The 24,108-nt window shown below is 31.6% G+C and overlaps 2 protein-coding genes across 6 annotated transcripts in view; one reads left to right on the top strand and one right to left on the bottom strand.

The window, feature by feature from the left end:
• The window catches only part of LOC101511619 (uncharacterized), a 5,721-nt gene extending 907 nt beyond the window's left edge, over positions 1–4,814 (top strand). The window contains exons 3-12 of the mRNA XM_004512903.3: positions 329–488; positions 783–807; positions 903–992; positions 1,293–1,464; positions 1,720–1,793; positions 2,452–2,518; positions 3,048–3,119; positions 3,200–3,333; positions 3,991–4,064; positions 4,652–4,814. Coding sequence (XP_004512960.1) covers positions 329–488; positions 783–807; positions 903–992; positions 1,293–1,464; positions 1,720–1,793; positions 2,452–2,518; positions 3,048–3,119; positions 3,200–3,333; positions 3,991–4,064; positions 4,652–4,704 — 921 coding nt within the window. The 3' untranslated portion in view covers positions 4,705–4,814. The remainder of the gene's footprint in view (positions 1–328; positions 489–782; positions 808–902; positions 993–1,292; positions 1,465–1,719; positions 1,794–2,451; positions 2,519–3,047; positions 3,120–3,199; positions 3,334–3,990; positions 4,065–4,651) is intronic.
• Positions 4,815–9,510: 4,696 nt separating this feature from the next.
• LOC101510668 (uncharacterized) lies at positions 9,511–18,510 on the bottom strand. 5 transcript variants are annotated; one of them, XR_190309.4, is made up of 16 exons: positions 18,296–18,509; positions 17,947–18,116; positions 16,031–16,092; positions 15,469–15,556; positions 15,304–15,365; positions 15,115–15,211; positions 14,598–14,981; positions 13,570–13,885; positions 13,260–13,498; positions 13,005–13,169; positions 12,804–12,908; positions 12,510–12,593; positions 11,787–11,997; positions 11,645–11,690; positions 11,061–11,260; positions 9,511–10,944 (listed from the first exon to the last, which is right to left on the bottom strand). XR_190309.4 is itself a non-coding variant. In XM_027337286.2 (15 exons), the coding sequence occupies exons 2-15, from the start codon at positions 18,043–18,045 to the stop codon at positions 11,128–11,130; spliced, it is 2,082 nt and encodes a 693-aa protein (XP_027193087.1). In that variant the 5' UTR covers positions 18,046–18,116; positions 18,296–18,510; the 3' UTR covers positions 9,511–11,127. The 5 variants fall into 5 exon arrangements, 4 of the variants coding, with proteins under 4 accessions (XP_027193087.1, XP_004512957.1, XP_004512959.1 ...); XM_027337286.2 differs by having other exon boundaries at positions 9,511–11,260; positions 11,787–11,991; positions 12,807–12,908; positions 18,296–18,510; XM_004512900.4 differs by having other exon boundaries at positions 9,511–11,260.
• Between the last annotated feature and the right edge of the window lie 5,598 nt (positions 18,511–24,108).

Below are 24,108 nucleotides of genomic sequence, written 5' to 3'. Positions count from 1 at the left end.
TATATATATATATGACTTGTTTTGATTAAAATATTTTATTTTATTTTTGGTATAAAAAATATTTGATTTTAAATATGATCATTTGTGAGTCTCTTAGTGAGAGTTTATGATATGTCTATAATTTATTTTTATAAACTCGGCAAGATAGCTTATAAAAATAGTTTATAACTTATATAAAAATAATTTAAATTTATTTTATAATTTAATATAAAAATAATTTATATATAAACACTTTATATTATAAGTGTTTAATTAAACTGTTTATTCATTAATTAGGAACTTAATTTGGTTGATGAAAGGTTTAAAGTGAACCTTAATTCTTGATAAGCTATTTTTTATGGTGATGTTTTGTTCAACTACATTCACTTCTAAGTTGAATGGAGTAAGAGATAAATGGCATTCTGGATGGTGGTCAATAAAGATTGTTCTCTGGATTCTATTGACAATCATCCCATTTTTACTCCCTTCTAAATTGATTGATCTCTATGGTTGGTAAATTTTAGCCTCCAATTATTAATATTTTTTATTTGTAAATATTTTAAAAATCGAATCGAACAGGACAATTTAACCGATTGAACTGAAAATTATTATTTTCTATAATTCGGTTATTTGATCATGGTTTTATCTTGATTCGAATAATTTAAAGTAGTTGAATTATGATTTAGAAGTTTCGTTGGTTTAATATTTAATTCAGTTTTTAAAATATTTGTATTTATTATTTATTGTTAATATTTTAAACAAATTATATTATTCCTCTGATACAATTTATTTTTTTTGGGCAGGGAAGGCTGCACATTTTGGTTCTGGGTATACTTTTAATTCTCTTATAAATATTTTAACTATATTATTGTTTTAAATTGATGATATGTGATTAATGTTTTAATTGTATTATCTTTTTTCAGGGTTTTCCTCATAATTCAACTAATAAGTATAGTCAGCTTTATTATATGGATAAATGATTGTTGTATACCTAAAAAAAATTCAAATAAATGGTATGTTTTTCTATGTTAATAAACTAGTATGCAAGTTCATCAATTTTATTTATCATATGATTTATTATTCCATAAACATACTCTTAGTATGTTAATTATCCAGTCTATTTTATCTTTAAAAAATGTAACATTTTTTTAAATATGATAAATTATGCATTTTTTTTTATAATTTAAAAAATACTTTCTTTATTTACAAATCTAACAACTAATTTCTAACATTTCTCATTTAAAAAAAAGTGTTCATATCATATATGAAATTCTTCCTTAGTATATGCATTAACCTTGAATTTTTTTATGCAGCCAATTTCATGTGCTTCTATTATCAATAGGTTCATATGTTATTTGTTTGGCTGGAATAGTTTTTATGTACATTTCGTATGCACCTAAACCATCTTGCCTCCTCAACATTTTCTTCATCACTTGGACCCTAGTACTTCTCCAACTCATGATAAGTGTATCTCTACATTCAAAAGTATGTTTATTTATAAATAAATAAAATATTTAAATTTAGTTCAATTTTTAAATAGTTTTTTTAATTAATTTAATATTTTAAATTATATTCAATTTGCATCGTTAATTTTTAAATTATATTTATTATGCATATTATTTTTAAGTTTAACAATATTCTCGAATTACTATCTTAAAATATTAAAATATAATTTAAATAATGTAAAAATTCGCTTTTTCTCATAAAAATTTGAAGTAAATTTTTTTCCCCCTCAAATAGATAAATGGTGGCATTCTAAGTCCAGCATTGATGGGGCTATATGTTGTCTACCTTTGTTGGGGTGCAATTAGAAGGTAAGCTACCAATTTTTTCTTATACTTTTGCATTTTAAATTGATATAATTTTATTGGGGAGTTAGAAGGAGCACTAAGAATAGCAACACACTAATAATGAGGATCACTAAGAGACTTGGATTTAAAAAAATATATATCTAAAATTTTAAGAGATTTTAATATCGATCATATCTTTTATATATCTTTAATTTGGTTTAATACTAATTGTCGCAGAACTAACTACTCATATTTAAATTCCAACAATTTTAACTCAAATGTGAAGGATAGTCCACATCACTAGATTTAATTCATTACATTAGGATTTGTTTTAGTTCTCCCACCAAATCGAACTAGATGAGCTTAGCTCCACTGTGAGAATAACGAGAAAAACAACAAACTAATGATCAGGACTACTAAAAGATATAAACAACAAATCTCCATTCGAGACTAACAACTCAAACTTGAATTTGAAAGAACTCAACCAATGCATGTTAGCATGTAGCTTCTAATGTTTAGAGTCTTTTCCCCACAAAGAAGCATAGATGCAATATAAAAGACAAAAAGACATATTCATCCAAGTCTTGTTTTTTTATTTAACTTTTTTTTCTTCATTTATTGCTTCTATGATCCATCTTCATTTCTATTAAATATGAATGTCAGAAAATATTTGTGCATGTAGTGAACCAGAAGAAGCATGCTTCAGGAAGCCAAACACTAAAAGCAAAACACAATGGCATACCATCATTGTAATATTTCTCATTTCATGTTCTACTGAAATTTGAACTTAAATGTTGGAATTTCTCTTTAAACAAGATAGTTGTGACTTGTGAATCTACAAATATTTTTGTTTGTATATATATGTCTTTTAGCCTCTTGTTGCTTGAGAATTATTTTTCTCAAACTATTTTTGCATAACATATTATAGGCTCTTAAATAGGTTTAACATATACATTTAATCATATTTTAACATCCTAATATAATATATTTAAGTATTTACTCTATGATTAGATATCTTTTGTAAATTAGTTAAAATGTGTTTTATTATGGGAGGTTCTTTTTGCACCCCACATTTCTAAAAAAGCTACACATATTTTTCAAAAGTATACTTTCATGTGAAAAACTATATTTTTGTTTGAAAATATATTTTCTAATAGAGTAAAAAAATTATTGACAAAAAAAAAAAGATGAAGTAAAAATTATTTTTTCTTCTATATTTTTGTCTTTTGTTGTCATTGTCTTTAATGTTGGCTGACATGTGACAATGACTGTTGGCAGAGCTTTGTTATTGGACTATTGGCTATTGTTTATGCAACATTTTCTACAGGCATAGATTCCCAATGCTTTCAGGTTTGTTGCAAAATCAAATTTGAATTTTAATATAAGGTTCTACAATACATAACTAACATAGAATTAATTTGCGGTTAAAGAAAAGTGATAAGCAAGAAGAAGAAGATGATGATGTTCCATATGGTTATGGCTTCTTCCATTTTGTTTTTGCAACAGGAGCTATGTACTTTGCAATGCTGTTGAATGGATGGAATAGTAATCATTCTATGAGAAAGTACGTTTCATATTTATTTTTAAGCATAATTGTTCATGGCCCTTTAAATTAGTTTTAGATAATATTTCTTTTTTTTTTTCAATTCGGTTATTTATTTAATTTTATTACAAAAATTCAAAAATATAAAGAATGAAAATATGTGTTTATTTGAATATTTGGATTATAAATTTGATGAAATTTGCATTATATTAAAAATGATAATTAATTTTATGAGTTTTGTTTGAAAGTTTTGATGAATTTTTGTAAAGAAAAAATGATAACATTGTTAACATTTTAAAACATAAAAGATCAAATTATTTATTTAAAATTAAGTAAATGACCAAATCAAAAAAAATTTAAATAAATAAATAAAAGACTGAAGTGTTATTTGAAGGAGCAATTATACCTTATTTTTATCTCATATATAAGAAAAAATTATATATTTTAAGATACATTAATTGTTTATTTTATTTTAATACCTGTATTTTATGTTCAATAGAAATGCATCTAATTACTTAACATCAATGCTACTCACAAAATGTTATCATTCATTGTTTTTTTTTTCTTTTTTGGTTTCTTCTCACTTATAGTATCAAATTTATTTCATGTTGACTCTTTCTTTAAGAGCAACCATAAATTTTGTGGAAACAAAATGTAATAAGTTATGTTGTTCTGCAGATGGACAATTGATGTGGGCTGGACCAGTACTTGGGTCAAGGTAGCAAATGAATGGTTGACAGTATTTGTATACCGTAAGTTTTTTTCTTCTGAAGTATTATAATTAATTAAAAAAATGAAAAGAATTTCGATATATGTGTACTAACACATGTTGGTGTCCGAAAACACCAACAAATACCATCATAATTTTTATGTTTAATTGCAATTTTAGTCCTCTTATTTTAACTGAATCGTGAAAATAGTCTCTGCATTTTATTTATCCTTGTTTTGGTCCCCAAACAAAATTTTGGTTCAAAATTTGATGAAGTTTCATTTTTTTGCGTTTATTTAAACCACACCATGTTTTAAGATCTCGTGGTGTGGTGTGACTTAAAAAAATGACATTTCATCAAGGTTTGAACCAAAACTGAGGAAAAATAAAATGGAATGACTACTTGCGTGATTCAACTAAAATAGAGAGACTAAAACTACAATTAAGCCTAACTTTTATTAATAAATTTTTCTCTTATATATAAGACAAACAAGACCAGAGGTAGTATTATCAATGTCTTTTATGTTTGTGTCAATGTTTCATAGTTTCTACTATCTAACACTTAATGTAAGTTATTGAGCAAAGACACTAAAAGAAAGTTTTTTTTTTTTTTTCTTTTCTTTTTGACAGTATGGATGCTGATAGCTCCAGTTATAAACAAAAGAGATACTGAATCTACATGAGAACAGATACAAAAAAGGAACTTCAAATGGAACACTCCAGAAATGAGTTCTAGCACAAATGCTGTTGATTTAGGAAAGGAATAGTGTAGGATCTGTATTCATTAAGGGCATAGGGTCAAGTAGAATCTGCATTCTCAAATAGCACACTCACACTATCCACCCATTGTACATAATTTCGTGTGTTTATCAATTTAACTGATAAACAAATTGTAACATTCCATAGAAATTTAAATTGCAACCTAGGGGAGACCGATTCATTAGGATAGAACATAAAAATCAACCACTATCAGACAACTTTAGTAAAAAGTATTAGTGAAATTCATACTTAATTTTCAATATTTCTGAAATATCTCATTTATTGATTATAACGTTATCTCTCTCTAATTTGGGTTTTTTTTTTCCATTTTATATATATTGATAATCAACAAAATAAGAAAGAAAACTCAAAGAGAATTCAGTTGCCTAAACAAACCTCTTAATAAAGTGGAGGTCTAAGACTTTGTCAAACTAAACTAATAATAATAATAGATAGCTAGTTATGTTTAATATCCCCCGTCAAACGGGAATGGATATCCATCATTCCGAGTTTGGACAAAAGATGTATGTAAGGGAATGGGTGTAATGCTTTATGTTTGCAGTCTGTTCAGCAGAAGGAATCGACATTAAGTGAAGAATTCCATCTCGAATTTTATCTCTAATGACATGACAATCCATTTCAATGTGTTTGCTTCGTTCATGAAAAACAGGATTCGAAGCGATGTGCATGGCAGATTTGTTGTCGCAGTATAGGACAACCGGTTTTGGATGAGAAACCTGCAGATAATGTAGTAAATACAAAAGCCATTGTGCTTCACACGTAGCTTGAGCGAGCGCACGATATTCTGCTTCTGCTGAAGAATGAGAAACAGTAAGTTGTTTCTTACTTTTCCAAGAAATTAATGGAGTACCAAGGAAGAAGCAAAAACTCATGATTGATCGCCTAGTGTCTTGACATGCACCCCAGTAAAAGTCGCAAAAGCCTTTGATACTGAAAGTTGAATTTGCAGCAAAGAAAAGTTCGTTACCAGGACTATTTTTGAGAAACCGGACAACACGAAACGCAGCTTGGAAATGCAGGTCTCTTGGTGTAGACTGTAGACATAAACTGGCTTAACCTACAAATAGAGAAAGATATATCAGGATGGGTATTTGTGAGATATAAAAGTTGGCCAATCAATTTTCTAATAACAGTGGCATCTGAAAGGGGCTGACCAGTGGTACTATATAATTTTAAATTGGCACCCATTGGTGTAGAACAAGGTTTTGAACCTAGCAAGCCAGTTTCTGCAAGAAGATCCAAAGAGTATTTCCTCTGACACAAGGAAATACCATCGTTATTGCGACCTATTTCAAAACCAAGAAAATATTTAAGAATACCAAGGTCTTTAATACTAAAAACATATTTCAATGATGATTTAATTGATTGAATTTCAGTGAAACCGTCACCGGCAACAATAAGGTCGTCGACATAAATAAGAATGACGGTAAAACCAGTCGAAGTAGAGTGAGTAAACAAGGAATAATCAGATTAGATTGAACAAAATGAAGTTGTGTTAAAGAAGAGCATAATTTGGTATTTCACTGCTTACTCACTTGTTTTAATCCATAAAGGGATCTTTTGAGTTTGCAAACCATATTTTTATTAGAAACATCAAGGCCAAGAGGAAAATTCATGTAAACATCCTCATTAAGATCTCCATGGAGAAAAGTTGTGTTTATGTCAAGTTGAAATAAAAACCAGTTGCGAATGGCAGTCACAGAAAGTAATAAACGAATATTAGTCATTTTCACAACTGGACTTAAGGTGTCTAAATAATTAAGACTCTCAGTTTGGGTGTAACCCTTAGCAAGGTCATTGTCAACAAGGAGATGATTTGGTTGCTTCAAAGTAGAATTAACTATAGGATAAGGAAATATAAACTAAAAAAAATAGTGTCCCTCGACATAAATATTTCTTTATTATGAACATAAAAAAGAACATAACCTTTTAGTGCCAAGTTTTTGTCTCAAGTAAACGCATTTGCGAGATTGTGAGTCAAATTTCTTCCTATTAGATTTTAAAGTAGTAAAGAAACACAAGCAACCAAAAACTTTCAAGTTGGAAATGTCAGGAGAAGTATTATAAAGTATGTTAAAAAGAGAATCAAAATGTAATAGCTTGGAAGGCAACCTATTAATAAGAAAGACTACATGAACAATGGCATGAGCCCAAAAATGTTTGGGAATTTTAGCTTGAAACAAAAGTGCACGGGCTACATTCAAAATGTGTTGATGTTTACGATCAACAATTCAATTTTGCTGAGGGATTTCCACACAAGATGTTTGGTGGATTATGCCGTTAGTTTGATAAAAATATTTTTTTTTAAACTCAGGGTCATTATCAGTACGAATGCATTTAACCTTCTTATTAAACTGAGTATGAACAAAAAAAATAAAAGACTTAACAAGAAAAAGGTTTCATACTTAAGTTTCATAAGAAAAATCCAACAATATCTACTTTTATCACTCATAACAGTTAAAAAAATATTTGTAACCAAATATAGATGGAACGGAGAATGGTCCTCAAATATCCATATGAATAAGATCAAAACAAGCATCGGAACATGAAACACTTTGAGAAAAGGGCAATCACTTTTGTCTGGCATATAAACATATATCACAAGGGGAATGACATTTATTAATATGAACAAAAGGAAAATGTTTATTAAGAAGTTGCAAAGTATCCAAAGAAGGATGTCCAAGCCGAAAGTGCCAGATATTACAATTGGTTCCTAGGACATTATGTATACTAGAAAGCAAAGTTGAATAGAAATTACAAGAAACAGAAGAAACGTGTAATTTGGGAAAAGTAAGCAAATACAATCCATGTTGAATATGAGTTATACCAATCATCTGATGGGAGATGTTGTCCTGTATTACACAATTAGTGGCATGAAAAATAAGATTGCAGTTAAGAGAACTAGTTAACCTAGGAACAAAAATTAGATTGATAGTGAATTGAGGTAAGTAAAGTACATCACTAAGATAAAACACGTTATTAAAAAAAAAACAGTGCTAGAAAACTGAGCAATAATCATGGAATCGTTAATCAATTTTATTGAAATGAATGGAATATGTTTAAAAGATTGAAACATATCAGCAGAAAAACATACGTGATTAGTGGCACCTATGTCGAGGAGCCGAGAATGATTGGAAAATAAATTCAAAACATGATGAGATGAAGGATTACCCAAAACATATGAAGAAGAGTTCTGAAAGTGATTGACCGTGTTGGAAGTAGAAGCGTCGGAAGCTTGTAGTAATGCGAGTAAGGCATTTTGTTGATCCAACGTGAAACTTTGTGAACCAACAGTGAAATTATCATATTCATCAGCATGATCATCAATATCAGAATATTGATTAGCAAAGGAACAATTGTTTGAAGTGACAAAATATGGCAAGGGATAGTTAGGCGGATAGTTAGGCGAATATGGCCAATGATTGCACACCTAGTAGCCACGTCCACAACCACCAGAATTACGTCCACCATTGGGAGTAAAGCCACGACCACCAAAATTACGTCCACCACTTGGAATAGAGCCACGACCATAGTTAGAAAATGACAGCAATAGATTTTACTTCGTCACTAGGATTAAAGAACTGCATTTCTTGTTGGATGAGCATAGAGAAAACTTTGGTAATGTTAGGAAGATGATCTATCAACATTATTTGAGGCCGAACCGGTGAATATTGCTCATTTAGACCTTTAAGAAATATAATGACATAATTGTTGTCTCTATAAGCACAAATTTTGGGTAATAAGTTGCAAGAACATTTAGGGTTACATGAACAGGTAGGGAGAGTACGAAAATTGTCAAGTTATTGTCAAAACTTCTTTAAAGTTGTGAAGTAGTTAGTAATAGTGCAGTAATCAGAGATACGGAAGACGTCGTCGTAACAATATTTATCTTTCAATTCCTTCCATATGTCAGTTGCAGATTCCATCCACATTATGCTCTGGGCAATGTCTGAATCAAGAGAATTGGTTATCCAGGACATGTCCATGGTATTACATCTATCCCAAGCAATTGAAAGCTGGTCTAAATCAGGATGACATTTAGGGTTCCAAGAACGAACCCCGATTTGTTCTTGGAGCGACAAGCATTGTGCTAGACCATGTGTGGAAATTGGTGTTGTTAAGAGGTGGAGAAACGAGAGCGAGCTAGGGTTGTCACTGGGATGCATGAAGTAGGGATTGAGCATATCATTTTGATAGTGGCGATTGCGATTTGGGGATTTCTTGATATGTTGATGAATTTGAGATTAGTCATCAAAAGATGAAGAATAAGAAGTTTCAGGATCTAATTCATCCATCGCAATTAAAAAGAAATAAGGGCACTGTGGAAGAAGAAGAAATCAAAGAGAAGCGCAAAATAAATGAGATAAGCAAGAATGCACTATGTGTTTTGCTCTTGATACCATATTAGTGAAATTCATACTCAAATATTCAATATTTCTAGGATACCTCATTTATTAATTAGAAAGTTCTCTTTCTCTAATTTGATTTTTCCCATTTTATATATATTGAAAATCAACCAAATAAGAATGAAAACTCAAAGAGAATTCAGTCTAACTGCCTAACCAAACCTCCTAATAAAATAGAGGTCTAAGACTTTGTCAAACTAAAATAATACAAAACTAAACTAATAATAATAGATAGCTAATTATCTTTAATAAAAAGAAAGAGGCATAGAACTATAAAGGCTGTAATAAGTTGATAACATGCACTTTCCACATAAAAAAGACCTTGCTAAAATTGCGAGATTACAAAATCTTACAATATTGTAAAATCAAAAAAGAGCACAGCTAAAGGGTACCAAATATGCAGACACCATTATGCAATCTACAATTACAAATGAAGACATGGGCGCACCCAAAAACTTAAAAAGAAAAAAAGGATCGAAAGGTTTTCTGCAACGCCTTCATTCATTAGGTCTTTATCTCAGTCCTCTAACGCCCCTCATTATGCAATCTACAATTACAAATGAAGACATGGGCGCACCCAAAAACTTAAAAAGAAAAAAAGGATCGAAAGGTTTTCTGCAACGCCTTCATTCATTAGGTCTTTATCTCAGTCCTCTAACGCCCCTCATTATGCAATCTACAATTACAAATGAAGACATGGGCGCACCCAAAAACTTAAAAAGAAAAAAAGGATCGAAAGGTTTTCTGCAACGCCTTCATTCATTAGGTCTTTATCTCAGTCCTCTAACGCCCCTCATTATGCAATCTACAATTACAAATGAAGACATGGGCGCACCCAAAAACTTAAAAAGAAAAAAAGGATCGAAAGGTTTTCTGCAACGCCTTCATTCATTAGGTCTTTATCTCAGTCCTCTAACGCCCCTCATTATGCAATCTACAATTACAAATGAAGACATGGGCGCACCCAAAAACTTAAAAAGAAAAAAAGGATCGAAAGGTTTTCTGCAACGCCTTCATTCATTAGGTCTTTATCTCAGTCCTCTAACGCCCCTCATTATGCAATCTACAATTACAAATGAAGACATGGGCGCACCCAAAAACTTAAAAAGAAAAAAAGGATCGAAAGGTTTTCTGCAACGCCTTCATTCATTAGGTCTTTATCTCAGTCCTCTAACGCCCCTCATTATGCAATCTACAATTACAAATGAAGACATGGGCGCACCCAAAAACTTAAAAAGAAAAAAAGGATCGAAAGGTTTTCTGCAACGCCTTCATTCATTAGGTCTTTATCTCAGTCCTCTAACGCCCCTCATTATGCAATCTACAATTACAAATGAAGACATGGGCGCACCCAAAAACTTAAAAAGAAAAAAAGGATCGAAAGGTTTTCTGCAACGCCTTCATTCATTAGGTCTTTATCTCAGTCCTCTAACGCCCCTCATTATGCAATCTACAATTACAAATGAAGACATGGGCGCACCCAAAAACTTAAAAAGAAAAAAAGGATCGAAAGGTTTTCTGCAACGCCTTCATTCATTAGGTCTTTATCTCAGTCCTCTAACGCCCCTCATTATGCAATCTACAATTACAAATGAAGACATGGGCGCACCCAAAAACTTAAAAAGAAAAAAAGGATCGAAAGGTTTTCTGCAACGCCTTCATTCATTAGGTCTTTATCTCAGTCCTCTAACGCCCCTCTTCCAAGAAAGTAGATAGTCTCCCCCCTCTCGGCCTATCCTATATCAATAAACAATTTACACGGCCAAAATATATCACTTCAACCTAAAGCCGGTCATCACAAATCCTTCATATGCATGTGCAACTTCAATCCACAAACAGAAACCGAAACTTACACATATTTGTACAGGGTGCAATGAGTTGATGTTTGAATTTACAAGTCTAAGTGAACAATTCTTTACATTATCCAAATGGGTTCCCTCCTCTAGGGAATGAGTTAGAGGTGGGAGTGGTTGACGGCCTATCAGTCAGCTGCTGTTCTGGATTTGACAAGCCGAAAACGGATCCCTCCGTTCCAAAATTCCCAACTTCTTGCCTGCACACGTGCACATTTAGTTAAAATCTTAGCGGCAAAGTAATGCTGAACACCAATCTCCTATCATCAATTTTATCCATGATAAATTGTCCCCATCACATATTACTTCATAAGCTAGAAAAACTAAAAACACTCAGCAGTTCCCACCTTGTATGTGTCCAGCCAAGGAACAACATCAGTGAAACTATAGAATGAGATGTTAAAATTTGTTTTATATGAATAAAGAGCTCCCCATATCATTGAAGTTCATGCTACACAGCATGGATGGGGAAGTAAATGAAGGATTAGACCCAAATATGAGTTTCCAAAAGGAAGTATAAAATCTAATAAGCTTCAACAGCCTGAGCAAGTAATAAATATTTTTTTAATTGAAGAGAAATTTACCTTGGCATTGGTATGTTAGTTGCCATTTGTTGCCCCATATAAGACCCTGAGATATATTAACATGGTTCAGGATACTGATAAAAAGAAAATGACCATAGGCTTATGTGAGTTAATTGAAGAATGGTAAAAGGATAAATATTACCTGGTCCCAGAGCTGATGCATGAGTTTGTGCTTGTGGAGGTAGGGCTGATGCATATGATGACGATGGAGCTGGAGTCCAGGCATAGGATGGATTGCGCAAGGGTGGAGTCCATGCATGCGACGGATTTCCCAGGCTTGAAGGGTGTAGTGCAACTGATGGTGGTACACTAGGCAAGGCACCTTGAAAGGATGACATGGAAGGAAACTGCATCTAAGGAAAACAAACCCAAAAAATCAACAACCGCAATTTCCTTTTATATTTTCCCCTAACAAAGACAGTATATACTGTCTGATTTAACTAATGAATCAACATATTAAAAAGTCAGTATGTTGCACTTCAATGTTCAAACCTTTTCAATGACAGGATATCATGAAGAAAACAAAGACAGCAGTTTTCAAGACGTCCATTATTCTTATTGATCAATATAGTTCTGCTAAAATGCAAGATGCAATATTTAGGCAGTAATGTACAGTTAATTAACTTCCAATGGAAACACAAGTTAATCATGAGTTTATTATGAGTTAACAGTGGATAAAATCCAAACAATCATTTATCTTCCATAAATATGCAATTTAAAAGAGCAAATTCCTCAATAAGCAATGTTAAATATAACTGGTTTGAACTTGTACTCATGCATTATCCACCAAACCTTGACAAGAGTAGGAACTATTATTGTCAATGATACAACACACTAATGTTATAAATCAATGAAAGTCACATACACTTGGGGTTTGATCTGGGGTTGGTTTGCTGCTGACATCAAATGGATTTGTCGACCTTGATGGCTGCGAAAAACTTGGCACCGGCTGCAACAGCGGGGATACATTTATATGAGAGAAACACTCAAACTTTTGTACTAGCCACAGATTAAAAACATGCATTTTTTCTGAGGAAAAATGTCCTTTTTAACACACAAAAAAGGGCCTCTCTGTGAATATTAATCCTAAGCTGTTTGGACCACAAATAAGATTAATCCAATCGCATACTAAGAAAATCATTCTGGATTGTGATAGTACCACCATATTATTATATTGCATTGAGATGCCCATGCCCTGAGGAAGACCCATTTGCCAACCTAGAACTGGAGCAGGGAAGGCCGAGTGTTTTACAGTAAACAGATCCTGCACCAATCACAACAAACTGTAAGACAAACAGTAAACACATGCAAGTGTACACAAAATACAAAGATTCTGAAGTAAAATAAAAGTCCCAATTACTTCAGGAAGTTCTGATCTTCCACTTGGTTTTACTTCTACAGCAGACGGTTGAGAAACAGCACTGTTTATAGCCTCATTGGCAGGCTTTGAAGCATGATGGTATGCATGTGGCATTGGTGTACTCGGATGCCCCTGTCCTGTGGATACAAAAGGTACGTGCCATGGCTGCAAGATATTTTTAGGAAAGGGTGAAAAGAATACTACATCAGAAATAAACAGACAATACATTTGACATGACAGCTCCATTAGCCAAACCTGACTATTTACAGCACCACCAACTGACTGTGGAAATTGTTGACCGGCAGACTGACTAGATGCAGCAGGGAACATTAGTTGCTGATGCTGCAAACTGGCCCACTGCCCTGCATTTTTAAGAGGTGATACAGTTGCCGGCCCAGGATATGGCACTGAAGCACCACTTTGTGGGAAAGCTGCAAAACTGCCAGCACTTGCACCACCATAAGCAGAACTAGGAGCTGCTTCTGGAATAGGTCCTGCAGGTAAAACAGATGAGTCCTCACTTCTTGGTAATGTTATCACACTACCATTACAACATGCGTATCACCTTGGACTCCTGAAGCATGAGCAGGTAAGGATGCTGGCACAGACAATTGGGACAATACTGATTCAAGTGGATTTAAATTTGAGGTGTTTGGAGTTCTTTTCGCCTCAGAAACAACATCAAAAGAGGCCCAATTGTCATCAGCGGAATTTCCTGACTGCAAAACAGGTTGTGGCACAGTAGTTTGTTGGGCTTGAGGAATCGCTGGAGCTATAGGTTCAGGATCAGCATCAAAATCAATAAGGCTCGTAGTAGTCTCAAGCTTAATATCTACTGGGCTTTCGTTGCTGGATACCAAGCTACCAGAGGATGCAGTTCTCTGAAATTATGAACAGTCAGTTATTGCCGTATAGTTAATTTTCAAAATCAAAGCAGTTTATGCCAAACAAAGTAAACAGTAAATGGTGAGCCACATTTCATGGAAAATTAACAAGGTACATGATGAGCAGGTATTGTTCATGTAATTTATAAATTGACTAGATTGTCATTGCTCATTAAATGCTTACACAAAAACTTAAATGAATATAAGGAGAATAATAAAATTAACAGTAAGCTAAAGAAAAAAACATCTCTACAGAAATAACTAAAAATATCAGCTTCGACCAACAATACACAGTAAATTTGTTATAGCACAGCAACAGTAATAAACATATCATAGATATAATGAAGCAACTTCACAGAAAAAATTCAAAACTCAGGTGATTAAACCAGGTCATAAACAAAAACTCCCAAAAGTTTACACTATTATGTGAAGAAATATGAATGTTTTTTACATTATTATTTCTTTAACAGACTCCCTCAAGAAGAGCATTTTGGTCTTCAGGCATGGAATGCACAAACACACCTGCTGAAATTCAATTTTGTATTGAAATAATGGGCCAATGCCTAATGGGAGTGCCAAGGATGGAGCTTAAGACACTTGGTTTATAAGCTTTGATACTACGTCATGAACTACATATAAATGGTTTGTTGGTTTATATATTACATCTTAAACAGACAAAATGGAACATCAGCAACAGTAATAGTTTCACCTGTGTCAGTGCTGAGGCGTCAGCAGCCTTTCCACTGTTTGGGTTGGGGGGTCCACTTATCCGAAGAGGTACTACATTTTCTCCCAAAATATCTCTAACGGGCCGTACCACAGGTGGGCTTGAAGAACCTAGATCTCTAGCTCGCTCAGGAGATTGGCTTTCCACCTTACGATCTCCATCTGATATTCTACGATCTTCACGACGCCAATCATTGACAATTGGAGGACGGCCAGGACTTCTCTTATTATCACCATATTGCCTACTTTCTTGATCATATCCAGGACTTCTTCCACCAGGACTAGACCTGTCACTATATGGAGGGCTTCTAGATCCTCCCTGATACGCCTCAACTTTCCTGTTTTCATAGGACTCATCTTTGTCACCCTGAACAACATGCATCATAAGAGCACAGACTAAAGTTAAAATTGGCAAACAAATTCTAGCAATTCTAAAGCAATAGCATGCAACTTGACTGATATTTGCCTAAAACGGTGAATCCAGAAGGGTGAAATCTTACGGCCTTTACTCTTGGTGGTTTATCAGAGTTCCTATCTCCGGTGAATCTCCTATCCACATAAACATGCTTAATAAAGTCGCGGAGCCTGTTAACATTACTGGCACCAAATATGACAATCAGAATAAATGAATAACGCACCCTGCAACTATACATGAAAACTTACAAGCAAACTTACAAGCAAGTAGTTACCTGCTGTCAGGGAAAGAATGGTGCTGTGCATCCCATTCTTTAAAATAAATGTCCCTTGCAAGCTGCAAGTATTAGATAAAGCTGAAATCAACTTAAGAAATATATGATATCAAGCAGAATGAAATGATATATAGCACGAGTTTTAGCACAAAATGACATCAATACTTGATTTCCTCCTTCTTGAAGTGCAGTAACTTCTTGCGAAGTAAATTTAGCCATTGAAACTGATTTCACACGATGTGTAAATTCACGGCTGTAAATTCATACAAAAACCACATGAGTTTTGAAGAGAAGTGTGCAATTGAAAGGAAATGTAATTGCCAAGTACAGAACAATATCTTTTAAACAAGATACAGTTCACACTTTATACACACAAATGAGAGCATGCACATTAGACTTAGTTGAGATTTAGTAACTGCCAACAGAAAGTCAGATTTTCGCAGGTATACCATTTTGCCAACTCTAATCCATAACAAACAACAATAAAAAAATATACTAAAAAAAAAATACACAATTTGCAGTATAAATATGTTTCAAGCTTCATCATTGAGAATACATTCATCAGCGTACAAAACATCAAAACAAATGGAAACATTAAAAAAAAATCAGCATCAGCAATACTTCTAGATAAAGCAGGCTATCATGAACCATAAGAACAAGTATTCAACTTAAATCACAGGGTAGAAATATAGACACTACAATATGCAAAACTCTTGTAAGGACTTACTGTATTCCACTACAATTAGTGCAAACAAACGTCCAGAAATTTGTGCACACATATTGTGGTCCCTTCAAAAGATATGAAAGAAAATAATTAATGTAATAGACTTGTAATAGCATCAAATGCAATAATTTTCATGCTTGGTTCTGAAGAATGCAATTAAAAAAATGCTCTAAAAAGAGGTTAGAAATTTAAAACACTTAAAAGTCTACAAATACAAATATGCCTATGAAAAGAATTCAAGCAAAGATTCAAATTTATCTCTGTATCAAGGATACTGTTTTCCATGGAATCTAGAGAATGTATATAAATTGAAATGGCCAATATTTTTGGTTGATAAGTTGCTTTCCGTAATATCATTTAAAGTACAAGTCAATATGAGCAATAAGAAACATATCCCGCAATATTTTGACAAAATTACTCAAACACAACAAATCCTCGTCAATGACAATAGTCATATACGCAATTATAGCTGTTAAAAAGGCCATTTATGCAGGTGAGGTGATGCGGAGAGCTTTTCCAGAAGAGCCCAATAATAGTTCCAGCACTCTTTTGTTCTTGAAGCTTCTTAAAATGAAATCAGTATCCTTAATAGTATCATTAATAAGAACTCTTCTCATAAAGCAATGTAAAATAACGAAAGGGTATAAGGTCACAGTATCAGTCTCTGATATTGGAATGGAAGTGTTTTGACAACCACAGTTCAAGTGTTCATCAGAGAGGGTTTCAAATGACAGAACCGGTAAGCCCAAGTTGCTCAAAAGAAACACAAGAAATATGAGGGTTATGGATAACCCTTCGCCTTGCTAGCAGCCTCTAGCCAAAACAGTGTGGTCAATCGTAGATCCCGTAGCCTATCGTAGAACAATAGCGATTTGTTCAAATTCCACTAGAAAATATTATGGACGTTGTTTCAAGAATAACACTATGTAGTATGAAAGAGTGCGGACATTGTTCAAATTCCCTGTGAAACAGTGCTATAAGATTTGTTCAAATAACTCTATATAAGAGTGCATTCCCAAAATCTAATATGAATATCTTTATTAGAAGTGCTTTAAATGGAAGTGATTTAATAACGAAATTGTGTTTTTATCAACCATTGTTATCAAGTCGAGATTCAAATTGTGAATCGGAACACCATAGACATGTTTGGGTATAGTAATTAATTAGGCATTTCTTCAATGAGTTACTATAAAGAATTATCAAATGCTTGCCCCAGTGAACTACTACTTAAAATAAGACCAAAACAACCTACGAACCTATCATAACTTATTTTTAAAGCCTATCTTATATCAGAGATAAGTTCAAATGAGCTCACATTTTTAATATATTAAACGAAATACATATCTAACCCCCCAAACTCCAATTTTCAACCATTTACTCCAAAAATATAAAGACTGTGTCTAGTTTCACATTGCATAAATGGGAAAATACAATCATATCATACTGATTCTACATTCTACCAAGTTAGCTAGTTTCAATTCATTTGAAGCAATTAAATTCACAAGCTCAATGAAGTAAAGACTAATCGATTACCCAATAGAGAGTTTAGAGTTAATGACTTAGTTATTATTTTTTGTTTTAGTTTGATTAGTTAGTTAGTTAGAAGACTAACTAACTAGTAACTACCACTATACATTCAACTAACCATAATAATTATGACACTAATTCATTTTTCTCATTCAATTTGAGTATCACATATCGAATGCGTGTGTGTCCTGGCATCTGACATGCGTCGGTGTCCGACACTAACAAATTGAATGCATTCAATTAATTCATTTTCTAAAATTATTATCGGTGACGAGTCAGTATCCTATCTGGTGTTCATGTCACTAATAGTGCTTCATAGTATTTTACTAAATCATCTCTTCTCTAGTTTTTATAAGCAAAAGCAATTGCTTCTACATTTGATAGAACCTTACCATACTGTTGCAGTTAATGCATCTTCGATTAGGTTGAAGCTTGAGAAGAGCTCGAATCGCGCGCTCGTTTTTCTCATCTTCTCTCAACCGACTCGCCATTCTTCACTTCAAACTTCAAACGCGATTCCAATCATCACAAGTCAATAAAACCTCGCAATTCAATTGCGCTACTGAAAAACAGAAAACAAAAAACGCACGTTGGAGTTAAGTCAAATTCAAGTCAACGATCAAGTATTCAAAAAAATTGTAAGAAGAAATCGAGTATTTGTTGAAGAAAGAGAAAACGGTAGATCTGAGAATGAAAGAGTTGTGCGAAATTGAAGATGAAGAAGAAGGTTGAGAAGTGAACCCTAAGAAGTTGATGAAATGGAAATAGGAAGTGAAGAAGAAACGGTTAGAATGTTGAAGTTCTGGAAGCTTCTTTTTCTAATTACGGTGAAAGATTTGAAGAGAGAAAGATAGATGAATCACGCAAGCATAACTGAAACGGAAAGGAGAAAGAAAAAATAACGAAAAAGGGAAGAACGAGAGGTGAGAGAGAGTAATGTGTAATAATGTAGTCTATAGATATGAAATGACGGCTTTGAACAAGTCAAAGACAGAGAAGAGAGGTTTTAGGTGCAGTCATATATGCGTGCACTTAGGTTCAGCCAACATTTTAAACCGTTGATTTTTATAGGACGGTTTAAATTTTAAATTTTAAATTAAATTTAAGATTATTCGATCTCGATCGAATGGTTTAAAGGTTATGCAGTTTACGACTTGATTTAATTATAATTTTAGTTTATTTATTTTTATAATTTACGAAATTGATTTTATATTTAAAAATTATCGGTTTTAGTCTGTTTCTTGAATTTTTAAACAAGAAAATTATGATTTAATCTATTTTAAATAATGTGGTATACAATTTTATTTTGTAGAATTATTTAGATGTATTAATTATTCATATGCCATTAATTAAACTATATATATAAAAAAATTCTTGAAAATTAAGTTGTTAGATGGTTTTATTGCGATTATGTGGGTATTTATCATTTTATATCATTGTATCATATGTCGCGTTATTTAAAGCATGTCATATCGTTATTTTTTAATTAAAAAATCAAATTGACAATCAAAAGTGTCATATTTTAAAATAGATGAACTGATTTTGTGAATTAATAAAAAAAGATTAAAAATGCAATTAAATCAATATTTAGTTTTTTTTTTACTTAAATATGTTTTTGTTTGTATAAATATGTATAGTTTTAATTTTAATCTCTATAATTTATATTTTTTTATACTTTTGCAAAATTCAAAAAAAAATTAAAACGTGTCTTTATTATAGGTTGAGGTGGCTAATTTTCAATGAGTTAACACATGGTAGCTATGTAAAAGTAGATCACTATTTGTTTGTTGTTGAAAGGTGTTGGTGGCTTTTTCTATCAAATGTGCCAATGGAACTATGAGCAAATGGGCAAGGAGATGGTGTTGTAATTTTATTTATTCTCAAATTTTATTAAAATGTTATGGTGGTTAGAAGAGAAAATAAGAGAGGAATATAGAGGCATTTGATTTCTTTGAAATGAGGAAAGCTTGTGGGTTTGTGGGTTGAAAGAGAGATGAATATGAAGTTGAATATTGAGATTTGTTGGGATTAATTTTTTTGAATTTTTAGTAAAAAAAATATATATAGTTGGATTTTCTTGAAGTAAAAAAAATATATATGTATCATACTATTTAAAATTAGTCGAGTGATACACGGGTCAATAACAAAAACAATACAAATAAATGTTATGATAAAATAATTTTATTTTTATAAAATTTTAAAATTTAATGTTTAGTATTTATAAAAAAAACATATTTTTTAGTTTTTGTAAAGTTATTATGCAGACAATTTTTAGTTTATTGATAGACTCAAAAGATATATAATCCAAGAAACTAATTATACATTGAATAGCATTTTATCTTCATGTCCATCCATCCATTGACATACGACGATGTTGACTTATAAAGATAAAGATTTTTATTATATCAAAGATAATATTTGATGTATACATCATAGGATTATGTAGTGGTAAACAAAATGTTTATCGGAGTTTAACAACTTATTAAAAACATGTTAATTGATATTAATAAGAATTAAATTAAATGCATGTGTGTGGAAATTAAAATAATGGCATATCCTTGAACAAAATGTTTATTGGAATTTATCAACTTATTAAACATGCATGCTAATTGTTATTAATAATAATTTAATTAAATTAAATGGATGTGCGTGGAAATAAAAATAATGGCATATTTCCTTTGATAATAATGCATGTCTTTCGAAAATAATTTCAAATGTATTACATTTATATTGGAAAGTATCAATCTTAATATATATATATATATATATATATATGAAAATATTTATTTTATTGTCTATTATATCGAAGTCCATTAATGTAAAAATAATTTCAATAATCTCCTCAAAAGACATGTGATTGGAGAACTAAATTTTGATATCTAAAACTATTCAATATGATTTAATGAAGTTGACTATGGAAATCGATTTCTCAAATTAGTGGGTAGACGTAAAATGGATTATTAAATTAGCAACTTATATAAACATACATTATAATTATAATGGAGTTTAATTACATTGGTTTCTTAGTTAGAAATTCTCCAAGTGTAGAAATCACTTTGCTATAAACAGTTTAGATGCATTTAAAACAACATTTTAATTAAAGACATCCTTATTGATATAGGAACAACATCCTAATTTTTGGGTGGAGTTCACATGATTTCAAAGAGAATAAGTAAAGTCATTCATTTTCTCAACATTTTCTAAGTGGAGAATGTGGTATTCAATAATGTTACATGGTCATGTGAGTTGCACACTTTGTTGGCTAAGGCTCAATAGGATTATAAAATAAGATATCTTGCTTTATCTTTGGTTTGTTGGCATAAACAAACTATGTTGGCTTGAGACTAAAAAAGAGGCATGTTCCTAAATTCCTCAAGTGACACAAGCATTTGGAATTTTGGATAGATATAATTGGATCTTAATTAAAAATAAAAATAAAAAAATCCTTGTAGAATCTATGGATTTTGGATAGAATTAGTTTTTTTTTACGAGAGTAATTTGTTTTAGTAGTAAATTCTAAGATGATCTAATATTTAAAAGTTACGGAAAATTTAACGATGGTCAACAATACTTTTAAAAAAAATACTTCATAATTAATTTTTCTTGTCTTTATAAATAAAATAGTAATTTGATTCATTTCAAATCAATACAAAATATATATTTATTTTTTTGTTATTTTACCAAATCAATATTATTTAAATCATTATTTCAACACAATGAATTAATATTTACTATAATTTTATTTATCCATATATAGAAGAAAAGCTCATGTGAGTGACATGCAACCTAACATGACTAATTAGAATTAGAATTAGAATTAGAATTTATTTTTCAAACTTCTTTTTCTACTACCATTGAAATTTGAAAGGTTCCACTGTCACATGGACCAACCTGTGTAGAAAAAAGAGTCTCACTTAACACAATTATAATTGTTCGATGGTTCAATAATTTGGAAACCATAGTTTTCTCATGGAGTCCAATCAAGCATAACCACTGGTCAAATTTTGCATTTTCATTATATTGTAAGATGAAGACCAATATTCATTCATGTCTCACTCAATTACTTATTCTACCAATTTGTCTCTTTTCCTTAAGCTAGCTTTTAAAATTGAGACTCAATTTATTGTATCCATAATTTAATTTGTACACACGATGATAAAAAAATTCCTAATCTTCCAATTTACAAGGAAAAAATATCTTTATGTCAAAATAAATAAATAAAATTTAATAATATAAAGGTAACTTAAAAGGTAAGTAAAGTTCAATCAAATATTATTTCAATTATGATTTGAATGGGATTCTTCTAACCGATTTATTCTTAATTAAAATTTATTAATAGTTTTAGTCAAATTATTTAATTATAGTATCATCAAATGACATCTTACACTACAAGAAAACATTTGTATACCTACGGAAAAATTATCCACAGATGTTAGTCCGTGAATAAATTAGTTTTTTTCTACGGAAAAACCTTGTGTATTGTTTAAAAAATAATTTGTTTTATTTTTTAATTAATTTTGACGATTATTCCGTAGGTAACATTAAAAAAGTATGTGGGTAAAGAGAAAAAAAAGCGCAACCCACTTAAATTTGTGAGATTTATTCGTGTTATTTTTACTATACACTACATTTTACAGTGCTTATGTTTAAAGCGTTGTAAAAGCTATGGGAGAACGCTTCAATTTACAGCACTTTTATAAAAACCGTTGTAAAAGTGTTGCATAGATAATTTGTTTTTTTTTTTAGAAAATTTTTGTGTTGAGTTTTATAAAAAAATGTTTATGTGAAAACCCAAAATATGTTCATTTTCAACACCAGAAAGAACTCATTCATTCAAAATTACAACCTAGACAACCCTAAACCCTTCTTTTTCTTCTTCCAACCTCCTCCAGATTGCAACTCCCTCCGTCGACTCTGACCACTCTGGATGCCGCCTTGTTGATCGATCTCTCTCAAGGGTTAGTTATCTTCCTTTTTATCGTTCTCAAACTTCATCTGGTCCCGGGTCTCTTCCAGTGCTCAAAGAAGTCATTCGATTTAGTGAGTTTCGCATGGTCCCGTTCAGTGAGTTTCACTGTCACCCTCACTAAAGGAAAAGACTGACCCATTCGGTGGTTTTCGCGGTCGCCCTCACTGAACTGACTTGAATTTGAACTACGATTCATATCGAGTCTTACCGAAATCGTATTTCCTTTTTGTGCCATATGCGCTTAGACTTTCTTTACTATTGTCTAAAAAAGCCCCAATTTTTATTTAACACCCTAACCATTTTCCTTCAAATCCGAAATTATTCATATTCTTTATATCTGTTTCTTTGTTTTTCTTACATAATGTTGTAGTTAATAGTGTTGTAGTGAATGTTATACAAATTGTTCATGTTCCTGGTTGTTTGGTTCTTGATTTAATTTGTCATTAAAATCGTTTACTTTCTTTCTTACAAGTCATTGTTCTTGCTGCCTTTACTAGATTAGACGCCTTTTGTGCTCTTCAAGACCTGTGGCAATTCAAACATTTGTTAAGCATAGTGTCTCTGATCAGGATCTCCAATAGGTATGGCTTTACCATATTTGGTTTATTTGATGTTGTCTACTCTTTTGTATGGATATTAGATCTTTTCATTTATTATGTGGTCTCCTCCGTAATGAACGTAAATTGAAAGATGGACTAGTAAGTATTGAAGAACAAATTGCTATATATTTACACATGAGCTGATTATTTAGTATTAGTTTAGTTACTTATTTGATTTCTAGAAGGAGTTAGACACATGATAATTGGCTACTGATTTGATTTATAGTTTAGTTATTGCTAAAAGATAAGGGATTTTATCATTATTAGTGCTATTGATTTGATGTGATTAAGAATTAAATTTTGTCACTAAGGACCTTGACTTTCAAGGAAGGCTTCTATATGTTGATTGTTCCTTGTTATTTTGCTGAATTATGTTAATATAATCTTCCATATCTTAGCTTTATTTCGACATATTATGACAACAATTAGAGGTAGTAACATATTTTGTTGTTATACTATTTCGACATATTTCGACATATTTTGCTGAATCGAGCTAAGAAAAATTGTGCTTCTTCTAAAGGAGGAGCTCTCCATACTGGTGGATCTATATCTGTTGTTGAACATACCATTCGGATGGTACACTTTCTATATCAAGGACATGCCTACTATTTGCTATTTTTATTGTTTTGTTGTGTTGTTCTTTCAAAATGCATAGAGCTATTTTGCTGAAATATTTTGTTGTTTTCCTTTGCTGCTGAAATGTGCCTCTCATTTTATTCACGGTTCTGTTGTTTTTTTATTTTTTGTAAGGCTGAAGAGTTAGGTAGAGACCCCACATTAGATGAGGTCTTTTTAAAAACTCATAGTAAGAAGAAGGGCAACTCTTGGGTTGATGAAAGAGCAAAAAATATATATATAAGAAACATTAAATCATCCATTCATTCTTTCATTTGTATTTCCTGTAAAAGTAATTTGATTATGTTAAATTATTTTCTATTTGAGTAGGAAATATTTTAAGGTAAGTTGCATCAAGATTCCAAAAATGG

Source organism: Cicer arietinum, chromosome 8 (assembly GCF_000331145.2).
Source record: "Cicer arietinum cultivar CDC Frontier isolate Library 1 chromosome 8, Cicar.CDCFrontier_v2.0, whole genome shotgun sequence".
Lineage (NCBI taxonomy): Eukaryota > Viridiplantae > Streptophyta > Magnoliopsida > Fabales > Fabaceae > Cicer > Cicer arietinum.
The sequence above is the reverse complement of the archived record's forward strand: the minus strand, read 5'-3'. Positions and strand labels throughout refer to the sequence as shown.

Excerpts from the sequence above, each read along its gene's own strand:
- LOC101510668 (XM_004512900.4), bottom strand. The coding sequence starts at position 18,045 with ATGGCGAGTCGGTTGAGAGAAGATGAGAAAAACGAGCGCGCGATTCGA. Across the intron at positions 16,093-17,946 it reads GCATTAACTGCAACAGTATG|GGACCACAATATGTGTGCAC; the intron begins GTAAGGTTCTAT and ends TATCTTTTGAAG. Across the intron at positions 12,909-13,004 it reads GAAGATCAGAACTTCCTGAA|GATCTGTTTACTGTAAAACA; the intron begins GTAATTGGGACT and ends TGATTGGTGCAG.